Source organism: Eptatretus burgeri, chromosome 11 (assembly GCF_056783735.1).
Source record: "Eptatretus burgeri isolate ZD-2024b chromosome 11, Ebu_testis_v1, whole genome shotgun sequence".
In the NCBI taxonomy this organism is placed as follows: Eukaryota; Metazoa; Chordata; class Myxini; order Myxiniformes; family Myxinidae; genus Eptatretus; species Eptatretus burgeri.
Window position 1 is genome coordinate 34313454 of NC_140971.1, and position 12291 is coordinate 34325744.

The 12291-nt window shown below is 45.0% G+C and overlaps 1 protein-coding gene across 12 annotated transcripts in view; it reads right to left on the minus strand.

Annotated features, from left to right (window-relative positions):
• Positions 1 to 5272: 5272 nt before the first annotated feature.
• The window catches only part of LOC147016826 (mitogen-activated protein kinase 4-like), a 68880-nt gene continuing 61861 nt past the window's right edge, over positions 5273 to 12291 (minus strand). For 11 of the 12 annotated variants that reach the window (XM_085845889.1, XM_085845881.1, XM_085845883.1 and 8 more), the window contains 3 exons: positions 9919 to 10114; positions 6575 to 8087; positions 5273 to 6421 (listed from right to left, as the gene is read on the minus strand). In XM_085845889.1, coding sequence (XP_085702015.1) covers positions 6395 to 6421; positions 6575 to 8087; positions 9919 to 10114 — 1736 coding nt within the window. In that variant the 3' untranslated portion in view covers positions 5273 to 6394. Of the gene's footprint in view, positions 8088 to 9918; positions 10115 to 12291 lie in introns of all 12 variants that reach the window. The other variant, XM_085845892.1, reaches the window with a different exon arrangement.

Here is a 12291-nt window from a genome sequence, read left to right on the forward strand (position 1 = left end):
CATTTTCCCCTCCAGGTTGCTGTTCAACACCATCTGAGATCATCCCCCACCCAAATCCATGATCTTTTACACCTCCACCCTCAAACCCAACACTTTCCAAGTATCAATTTTTCCTTCCCGAGTTTGTTTCTGAATGCCATCTTGTTCACCCCGTGTGTCCTCCCCTGCTCCTCATTTGTCCTTGTCCATCTCCATATCTCCTTACCTTTGCTGTTGACATGTCCCTCCCCCCCTCTTTCTCCTGTTGCTTTTGCTCTGTTACTTCCTGATCTGTACTATATTTTCGATCCTCCACGAGCCTCGACTGTATACAAAAAGAAAAAAAAACATGAGATAAAATAATTTTTCAAAGAACCTGTACCCACCCACCAGCAACCCCTCGTTATCGATTATTTATTACCCTGCGTATACAAAGTGAAAAGTTGGGTTCAGGAAAATTGGTTCATGTCCATCCGTCTCTGTGAATTTGTGAGCCTAGAGGCGTGTCCTCAAGAGTGTTTGGGAGAGCAGAGAGGAGTGTTCGGATCCTCAAAGGGCGGAGGAGCAACTTGTGAGCCAACAGCCATCCATTTGTAGCACCCAACTGTGTCTGCGGACGTCTTCCTGCAGTTGGGTTACTTTTTATTTTTATTTTTTTCTTCCGGAGGTTGGTGGCAGGATTTGCACTCCGGCCACCATAAAACACCTCATTCCGCAAAACCCACAAATGTAAGGAAATCTGAAAACCCATTCCATTCCATGGAAAACTCATTCCTGTGCTGCTGCCTTCCACAGGGCAGCTCACCGGATGATGGGATTGGGGCAAAGCCTTCAGGACCCCCATTTCTTGATGAAAGGAAGAAAACTGCAGGGAAAACGTGCAGGGTCAGATTGTGCTGGTGTGTGGCAGAGTGGTGCTGAGGTGTTTTCCACAAGACGGCATCTCCTTGGGTTAACCTGAGGCGGTCTCTTCGGGTGAGTGTCTGGAATGTCCCATCTCTAAGAGAGGATGGTCACATCTCTGTTATCATCTGAGCTCAAGAGTTAGAACATAGGTACTGCAGCTCTGAGGTTCAGAGACTGGATAGTGGTGAGATCATGGCAGGTGGTTACACAGCCAAGTTGTCTGGTCACTAATGGTTACCATGCCCAAGGAGTTGCTGTAGCTGTGTCCTGTAAGCTCACTTCAATGATAATTGAGGTAACACGAGTCAACAAGCGTATTATGAAACCAAGGATTCCTCACTCCTTTGGTGTCGTTTATCTTGTCTCTGTATGCTCCAACTGAGGTGAGTGATCTTACCGTGAAGAATGCATTCTATGCCATGCTCTGAGTCTGCGGTTGATCAGTGCCCCAGGCAAGATACTCTTCTCGTCTTGGGGGATTTCAATACATCAACTGAAACTGATGGGGATGGTTATGAGACTTGCGTTGGTCCCCATGGGTCTGGAGCTGTGAACCACAATTAGCACCAAGTTCCTTGACTTTGCAAGAAGTCATAGACTTAGGGTGGCTGGTTCATGGTTTCAGCACCCACAGGCTCATCGCTGGACTTGGTATTCCAATGCTGGTGGTATGTATGGCAAAGGAGATTGACCATGTGCTCATTGTTGGTTGCTGAAGGATGATCCAGAACTGCAGGGTCTACCGGAATGTTCAGCTCCTCAATACCGACCAGAGGCTTGTCATAGCAACTCTGAAATTGCAAATGAAATCCTGGAAAATGGTACCGTCCCAGCCTCGGCTGGATGTTGGCAAGCTCAAGGATGACAAGGTAGCTCAGGAGTTTACGAACAGCTGAATGGGGAGTTAGGGGGTCTGAGTGCTTTGGGGAATCCTGAAAAGTTGTGGAGTGCAATCAAGACCACTGTCCTTGATGTTGCCGGTGGATGTCTTGGAGCTCACCGCAGGGCAAAGAAGAATTTTGTCTCTCAAGGGACACTGGATACCATTGACCAGAGTCGCAGAGCCAGGCTTAATGGCAGAGTTGAGCTGTTCAAGGAGCTGAGGCATAGAACTGTACATGCATTAAGGGTGGACAAGGAGGCCTATGTGCAAGGAATCTGTGAGGGGGTAGAGCATCACCTGTGGTAAAGTGATTCTCATCCTGCTTACAGGGGTATTTGCACATTGCATTCCTCCAAGCCCATCCCTCAGTGTGTTGCAGTCAGAGCGGAGGGTGGTAGGCTCTTGACAAAGGAGTCTCAAGTGAAGACCCACTGGCCAGGTTACTTTGAGTGGCTCTATAAGGCCGATCCACCAGCTGGTGAGTTAGATGTCACGGGTGTAATTATCCCTATTGCTGACCCTACATTCAACTGTGATCCACCTTCATTTGTGGAAACACAGGCTGTGGTGAACCGGTTGAAACGGGGTAAAGCTCCTGGGATCTGTGGCATCCATGCTTAACTTCTCAAGGCTGGTGGAAATGCTGTACTCATGTCATTGCATGCAGTTCAGTGCTCTGCCTGGAACACAGGCATCATCCCAACTGACCGGAAGAGCAGCCTTGTTGTCCCTCTCTGGAAAGGAAATGGTGATCGCCAGGACTGCAACAACTACCGAGGGGTGACGCCGCTCTCAGTGCCAAGCAATGTCTTTGCTCGGTTAATTCTTGATAGGGTTCGCCACCATCTGCTTGAGCACCAGCGTCCAGAGCAGTCAGGCTTTAAACCAAAGAAGTCAATGATTGATCGTATCCTTGCTCTTTGGGTCCTCACCAAATGCAGATGAGAGTTTCGGCAGAGACTGCTTGCAGCCTATGTTGATCTCTGTAAATCGTTTGATTCAGTGAATCGGGATGCCCTCTGGAGGATTCTTGGTCTTTGTGGGATGCCACCACAAATGATCAATCTGATGTCTGAAATAATACTTTGGTACTGAGAGTGCTGTGAGATGTGGCAATACCATCTCCGACTCATTTCCAGTTGTTACTGGACTTTTTCAAGTGTGTGTATGGGTCCACACAGTTTTCAGAGCTTGTATGGACTTGATTCTGGGGAGGATGTCAGAGAGATCAAGCTGGGGTGCATCGTTTGGGAATGTCAAGATCTCTGACCTTGAATTAGCAGATTATGCAGTCATCTTTGCGGAGACTCTGGATATCCTTTTGGGGTCCTCGAGGTGCTGAATGAGGAGGCGGAGCCGCTGGGATTACGGGCTTCCTGGGTCAAAACTAAGATCTACGATTTCAATGACATCTTGGATGCTGCTATCTAGTCAGTCCCTGTTTGTGGTGAGGATGTTGAGGTCACAGAGAGATTCACTTACCTTGGCAGTGATATTCACGTCTCTGCTGGCTGTAAGCCAGAGGTCAACAGACGTCTTGGTCAGTCCTGGGGAGCATGGATTCACTGGATCATGGGGTGTGGTGGCGCTGTCAGTACCTGTGCAGGATGACGAAAGTTCTGAGTCTTCAGGTCCTTGGTGCTTCCAGTCTTGCTCTACGGATGTGAGACTTGGACACTGACCAAGGATCTGAGACGGAGACTTAATTCCTTTGGTACCAGGTCTCAACAAAGAATCCTTTGGCTATCACAGGTTGGACTTTGTGTCCAACGAGCAGTTGCTGAAAGAGACTCAAATGAGATTTGTTACTTGCGTAATCCATTGAGCTTGTTTTGCCGACGCTGATCCTGCTCACCAGATTCTCTCAGCGAGGGGCCTCGTGAGTGGGAGGCGGCCAATGGGTCATCCACGTGACTCGTAGTTGCAACAGGTTGATCAGCATCTTAAGGAGATGGGGATGGGCCAGGCATCTGCCTGGGGGATGGCCAGAGGCCCAAGGAGTACTGGCGGAATGTGGATACAGCGGCACGCTGCTCTGGCGCATGCTCCCATTCCTGACCTGACCTGAGGAGTGAGATAATATTTTTACTGACTGCCTGGCAGTCAAACAAAATTGAACATCATTCCAAACAGGAAAGTTACTGTTTTTAAGGACGTCATTATGGACACAAACTAGAGGCACGAAGAACGAATGTAACATATTCGATAAGATGATGTTATAGGCACTGTGTAAATGGTGGTAAATTTATTTATATGACCTTTACAATCTTTATTTTGCTTCAATTTATTCATGTCCTTGAATACTGAAAAACACAAATCGCCTTCTTGTCACTTTCAAGAACCTCCAGTTTAAACGTACTCAGGTATGTTAAAGCAGGTCGTGTATAAGGGGCGTGTATAAGACTGCTTCAATAGCGCTAAACTTCTGGAATTCCTTTTAAACGATCTTTAAAATCATGATTATATTAAAATTCAAAGATATTCTTAAACACTGCAGAGGGTAATGTGTTCGATGACCTCTCTAGTTGCTGCAAAATGGTTTGCACTCTTTAGGCCGAAGTGACATTTGCTCTACGGCAAGGATACGGCGGCCGTACGCCCTCTGAATTGACAGAAACGTGCGGCGGCCGCATTGTTTCTGCGGTGGCCTCAGGGTGGCCCTACGCCGTTTGGCTATCTTTTACAGAATGTAGGGGTCGCCGTGGAATTATAACTTTCTTCATTTCTATGTTCGCCGTAGCAATTCGACAAGCCGAAAAAAAAAAACTGGTAAAAAAAAAATAAAAATAATAAATTAACCCATTCGTTACCATCCGTCTGGCCGCACGTTCGCCTTAGGGCCCCCTGCGGCCCCCCTGCGGTCGCCTTGCGGGAACCTTGAGGCTACCTTGCGTCTGCCTCGAAAATTATATGGCCGCCGCAGGGCCCCTTTAAGGTCACCGTGCAATATCAAATCAAAGACCGTACGGCAACCCCACGTTTTCGGTCTCCACAATTTCTAAATACGCCATGCGGCTCCCCGAAAAATAAAAACACATGTGACTGCTACATTGTGTGACCGTGGAAATACTGCGGCCGCCGTATAATTGCTAGTGGCCGTAGATTTTGGAGACCCCACGGCCGCCGTGGCAAATATCACTGAGGCCTAAGTCATTAGTCTGCTTTTAATCTTACAAAATTAATGGCATGGGGAAGTCTTTTTTTCAGTCATGCTCTAAGAGAACAGCAGGCAGTCATTGTGAAAAAGCGTGGAAGGCTTCAAAATTGGCGAATCACTGCTCACTTATCCAGGGCCACGCCCCGCATGCACTTGGAACGGGTAATCTAAAATTCGCACACCTCATGCACGTGAAAATAGAGTTTTTTTTTTTAATGATGTACATACTTCTGTGCAAGAAAAAAAACAAATTGACCACTCGATCCTTGTTGTTGAATTATATGAGGACCACATACTCACACACAAAAATAAATAAAAAATTGAATAATGAAGTGGAGATCAGACAATCCATTTTAATTCTTTTATTTGAAATAACATCATACACATATTTTGATAACAAGCCAAACATTCAGTAAAGCAGTTAAACAAGGACATGCCTGTTCATCGCAAAGGGGATTTTGATTCATTAGATGGCAACCTGGAGGTAACAATTATTTCCTACGAAAATTTGTGAAAAATATCTGTCCAACCTAATTATTACATGAAACCAAAAAAAAATGGAAAAAGAAAAAAGTGGGGGCGGAGGGGGAGGGGCAGGCAGAACAGAAAAAAATGTGACTAACTAACTAACTAACCCACAATGTATGTACAAATAAGAAGTGAACGGCATGCGTTTGTAACACTTTGCAGGCACGGACTCCGAAAAGGCAGGTCGGAATCAAAATGGTGGCTCGCATCTCGCTCCGAGTTAAAAGTTTGCAATTTCGGCAAAAGCTCAGGACCTCTCCCACGTGCACCACAGTTTTCAAGCATGTCTTCCAAATAAATTATCCCAACAATTTTTATAAATAAAAATCTAGACGAGCAAATAAATACAAGGAGCAAATCATGATTTCATTTCCATTTGTCCTTCCTGACCCCGAGATTAGAGCTGCGATTCGCTCGGCTAATAGTGTCGCTACGCTTATTGCAGAGGGCGATCGACACGAAATGCCAACGTTGATGTTGCCAAGACTGCGGGCCATGCAATCAGGACGAGGTAGTTTCCTCAGGTGACGTTACCAGCTCAGTCTCAGGTTTATGTCAGCGCAATTAAGCAGTATAGCAACACTTTTCTGGTATCGAGATGTGGATTTAAGAAGAAGAAAAATAAGAAAAACAACATCGGGAGCCAAATTAACTTCAACTTGGAAAAATAAGTAATTTTTTTCTTTTTTCCAAAAAGATGCTTCATGTCAAATCTGCACTCAAATAGACAGGGAAGCATGGCAGCTCTGAATGAAAAACGGGAAACAACTCTCCTTTTTAAAATAATGACATGAAGCTTGAGACATTTTAAAAGAGATGGGGAGGAGGGGAGAGAGGAAAAATACTTGTGGGCAGAACTCCCAACAGCTACCAAAATATCGTTAAAAAACTATAAAGAAAAAAAAAAAAGTTTGCTCTTACAACCGCTGGACAAACTTGTATTACCTTTCACACTTCCAGGCTGACAGCTAAAAACACAGGCATGGGGAGGGAAAGAAATAAAAACAAAAGAGGAGCATGGGTGGGGCCAGGGGGTTGAAAGGTAAAATGAGGGGAGAAATCAAAATCTGCTGGTGACATGTTGGCAAGGTTCAGCTCCTGGATAATTAGTAACAACTTACTGTGTTCGCTGCTTTGCTGTTTTTCACGTGAGGTAGGCTGGCTTCCTGCAAGGACCCGCCATTGAGCGGGGCGAGGCCATCTGCCTGGGCCTGTGTTTGACACTTCAACGGAACTATCTGCCGCGCTTCCTGACCCGCAGCCACCACGATGGCTGGGACAGTCGTCATCAAGGCATTCATCGAACCGGCACCGTCCGGCTCTGTCACATCAATCACCTCCTCCAACAGACGTTTAATGGGAAACTCCTCCACACGGACATCTTGCCAAGCACCTGTGGCCGTCAAGGGAGAAGAGTCCTGCACGGTCAAGACGCCCTGTGCACGAGATGCCTCACGGTCTGTGACATTCTCGCTCGATAAAAACTCAAGTGTATCAGGTTGTTTAGAGAAACCTCTCTGTTGGCCTTCCGAAGTCAAACTCGAGGCAGACCCAACAGGGCTCAGCTGTTCACCTTCTCCTTCGAAAAATACAAACGAGTGAGGGATTTTGCCAATGAAAGTCTCCAGACACGTAGATTCTTCACTCCACTTCACAGATCGATCATCCTTTACCGGATCTGCCTCATAGCTGGAGAATCCCGCTAGAAACTCGTCATCAGCCACAGTTGTAATGGCTTCATTTTCCACGTCGTTTGTATCTCGTTTGGGAAGTTCAACCACAGATCGGCTCATCAAGTTTTGAATTTGCATGGACACCTCCGCCATTACGTCACTCTTAGACAATTGCATAATCGGATGAGGAGAGGGAGTCACTGCTCCGGACAAGCAGTCATCATCAGAAGCAGTGCTCTTCTGACAAAGTAGACAATCGCTCTCCTGGTTCGACTGTAAACCAGAAGTCACAGTATAAAAGGCCGAAACACCCTCTCCACTAGAAATATCTTTCTTCCATCTTTCTGCTTTCAACCCCCCGGATAAATTTGCTGCTCCCAAGCTCGAATCATGCCGCAGCGTAACAAACTCCGATTCCACCTGAGGACCCTCCACGAGGTTTTGCTCACTCGTCATCTTGATGGTGTCCACAAGAAAAGCATCAATGTCAAAATTCTTTCGCACTGGCGTCGGTTTAGCTTCTGGTCTCAGTTTGGCCTGTTCACTTGGCCGATTCTCAGCCCTCCGTTCCTCACTACACTCTTTCCAGTTGGATAAGTCAAGGATAAGTTTTGGCTCATAGTAATAGCGGGCCTCGGCATTAAGCTGTGCTGCAGCATTGCGCAGGAATGACGGCGAGCCTACTTTGTAATAAGAACGTGCACGCAACGAGTTGTCGCAGGGACAGCACCGCTCGAGAGATGATGAAGATGAAGAGGAAAAGGTGTGGGAGACCTCAAACGGAGGGCTCAATGGTTCACTGAAGAAACGGTGCGGTTCATTCTCAATAAATTTACCAGGATCCAGGAGAACGCCATCCTCATCTGAACAGCTGCCTGCTGCCGCACGCGGGTCTCTTTGAACAGCCTCCACATCACCGTGGCTGTTTAAGTACCACTCCGACTCAGAGCTGTCTGGGAACCTGTAACCCAAAACAATATACATTCCCACTTCCATATCTCACAGAAAACACTACTCCCCCCTCACAAAATAAACATTGAAGAGTGTGCAATTTCAATTCATGAAATGGTAGTCCACTCACACAATGTCACTAAACTCCAGCTCCAAATCACTCTTCCCAGGCACTGAGTCCACAACATAAACCTTCCAATCTTTTTGACTTGACCACCACCGTGTCCGTTTTACCTTCCCATAGCATATAACAAACACAGCACCTTCAGAAAGTATTCACACTTGACTTTTGGCAGATTTTGTTGTGTTACAGCCAGAATTTAAAATGGATTAAATTATCATTTTTTGTCACCGATCTTCACAAAATACCCCATAACGACAAAGTGAAAACATGTTTTTATAATTTTTTTACAAATCCATTCAAAATGAAAAGCTGAAATGTCTTGCATCACAAGTATTCAACCACTTTGCTATAACACTCCAAATTGAGTTCAGGTGCATCCAATTTCCTTCGATCATCCATGAGATATCTCAACAACTTGATTGGAGTCCACCTGTGGCCAATTCAATTAATTGGACATGATTTAGAAAGAAGCACACCTTTCTATACAAGGCCCCACAGTTGACAGTGCATGTCAGAGCAGAAACTACACCATGAAGTTCAAGGAACTGTCCATAGAACTGAGATATAATTGTGAGGAGGCATAGATCTGGGGAAGGGTAGAAAACAATTTGTAGTGTTGAAAGTTCCCAAGAGCACAATGAGCTCCATCATTAGGAAATGGAAAGAATATGGAACTACCCAGACTTCTTAGAGCTGGCCATCCAACAAAACTGAGCAACCGGGCAAAAAGGACTTTGGTCATGGAGGTGACCAAGAACCCAATGACCACTCTGACAGAACTACAGAGTTCCTTGGCTGTGGCCAGACAGAATCCATTCCTGAGAAAATGGCACATGACAGCATGCTGTAGCTTGCAAAAAGTCACATGAAAGACTGAGAGCATGAGGCAAAAAATTCTGTAGTTTGATTAGATAAAAATTGAACTCTTTGGCCTGAATGCAAAGGGCTACTTCTGGCAGAAACCGAGCACAGCAGCTCATCACCCATCTAACACCATCTCTAACGTGAAGCATAGGGGTGGCAGCGTTGTGCTGTGTGGATGCTTTTCAGTGGCAGGGACTGGGAGACTTGTAAGGATGGAACAATGAATGGAGCCAAATACAGGCAAATCCTTGAGGAGAACCTGCTTCAGAATGCAAAAGACCTTAGACTGTGGCGAAGATTTACGTTCCAGCAGGACAATGACCCCAGGCATAAAGCCAAAGCAACACTATAATGGCTTCAGAACAAGAACGTGAGAAAGTCCTTAGAGTGGCCCAGCCAAAGCCCAAACTTTAATCTCATTGAGAATCTGTGGAAAGACTTGAAGATTGCTATTCACCGACACCACCAATCCAACTTGACAGAGCTTGAGCAAATCTGCAAGGAAGAATGAGAAAATCCCCAAATCCAGATGTACAAAGCTAATACAGACATACCCAAGAAGACTCGAAGCTGCAATTGCTGCCAAAGGCGCTTCTACAAAGTATTGACTCAGGGGGCTGAATACTCATGTAAATGATTTATTTATGCATTTCATTTACAATTAATTTGTAAAAATTTCGAAAAACGTTTTCACTGTAATAATGGGGTATTGTGTGTCGATCGGTGACAATTTTTTTTTTTTAAGATTTAATCAATTTTGAATTCAATTTGGAACAACAAAATGTGACAAAAGTCAAGGGGTTTGAATACTCTCTGAAGGCACTGTAAAACAAACTTCCTGAACCGTTCTCACCTTTCCCAAGACAGCAGCTGGCCTGCGTCCTCGCTGAGCAAGTCATCCACTTCATCCTCAATGTGGAAGGGACGGGAAGCGACCGGTTCATCCTGGGGAAAGGCATACAGCCTCATGTATGGATGCGCCAATGCTTCTTCGGCCGTCAGTCGATCCATTGGATTGAAGGTCAAGATCTTTTCCAGGAATTCCACGGCTGCGTAGAGGAACAAAGACCATCAGATTACCAGACTCTCACAGGTTGATGTAGGAGCACATAATGAAGCCAAAGCCCCATTCCCACTCGTTAAATAAAAGTTGCGCGCTTTCTTTAAAAGTGGCACGTTAAGACACAGCTGCAGTTTTCTTTTGGCATGTGGATAGCTGCCGAGACAAGTCGCATTCCAAAGATGTGTTCAGCTGTCAGGCAGCTAACTACACAACTACGGCTCACAAAGATGGGGATGAGGGAGGACAAAATGCGAAGTCAATCACAATGTCTTTGTAGAACTAATTGTGAGGTGGAAGAATGCGGAAAGGTTGGTAGAAATCTTATCTCCTGAGAGCCCCGATTGTATGTCCTGATCCTGAGGAGGATCGCTTTCCTGCACATTTTTTGTAACGAGCATAACCAGTGCTCTGTGCGACATGTTGGGGTGGGTGTGTTTGAGAAAGGAACTGATGCAGATTATCAGTAGTAATTTTACTTTAATGCAGTAAGTGGAATACGATTTCACTGTTTCAGAACCATTTTATTTACTTTTTTTTTGTACCATGCACCTCATGTGGTCTTTGAGATAATGTAAGCCGAATATCACGTTACCCGAGCGCAGAACAAAGTCGAAGATAGCGTGACACGAAACCACAAACTCGGAAATAATATATAAGATGCTTGCCACAGCAATGCATAAAATTCTTCCTGCGAGTGCGTAAAGGTCACAAAAATCCGAATCCATAATGTAGTAACACGACCTGTCTGAGAATTGCCTAAATTTGCGATTTATGCAACGTTGAACCGTATTTTCAACCAAAATGTAGTACACAAGCCGAGCTGACTCCAGCCTCAACGTCTTCACTGTTTTACACAAACTCGCTAAAAATTAAAACCTTAGGACACGATAATAACCACGCCTAAGCTGTTTTCCATTGACAAAACTCTGGAGACATTCCCTACATTCTGGACGTAAATAACGAGTTTCCTCAAGAGGCACCAAGGAGGTAAGTGCAGACATTCATCTCCAATCCAAAAGCCATGATATTTTCTACCCCTGCAAATCCATCTCTCCCCAACCCAAATTCCAAGTTTTTCCTTCCCAAGAGTTTGCTTTCGTGTCATTCTTATTCACTCCTTGCATCCCCCCTCCCCGCCACCCCCACCTTGCATCCCTTGTTGTCCATTTTATCCTGCTGTTGGCATTTCGCCTTGCTCTCTTGACTGTTAATTTTGTCATGGTACGTCCTGATCAATTCTGTGTTCCAGCTCTTACCCGCACCTCGACTCCATTTCCAAAACAAACAAACAAAAAAGGCAAATGAAAGGCTGGCCCAGTCTCCACCAAATTTTACATGCGGGCTCAAGGTACCCAGGGTCGGATCAAGGGCACAAAATAATTTACACCATATTTCGTTCCAGCTGGGAGCAGTTATTACTGGTAGAGAAAAATATCTGCAGATAATCATCCAGGATGCGAGGCAGGACACACAAAGCAACCACGAGGGGCATGCAAATTGTTACACGGATGTAAAATAAATAAATAAATAAATAAATAATATCACATCACGATTGTGCGCCACCTATATAGTGATGCTCTGAATCAACATGAGAGGTGAACATGCTTCTTGGACACAAATATTCCAACAATGAAAGCTGCACACAATATACAGGGTGGCCTGAAAGTTACTTTACCCCTGATAAATTTCTCGCACTTCCCTCCGTCCCTTCCCCTCTGCCCTCGCCCCCTCGCCCGCTATGGTATGCGGAAACACTGACTCAGAAGAATGATGGAGCACATACAGATACAATGACAAATTAATTATTGTTAGTACAGTACAATAAAACCTGTATATTAAAAGAGTTCAAGAACAATGCATCACTGGGAAGGGGTAAAGTGACTTTCAGGCCACCCTGTATATATATATATATATATATATATATATATATATATATATATATATATATATATATATATATATATATATATATATATATATATATATATATATATATTCTCACACACACACACACACACACACACACACACACACACACACACACACACACACACACACACACACACACACACACACACACACACACACACACACACACACACACACACACTAGTCCAAAATCGCTCCACTGTCAATGTACATCGACATAAAATCACAAGCTGG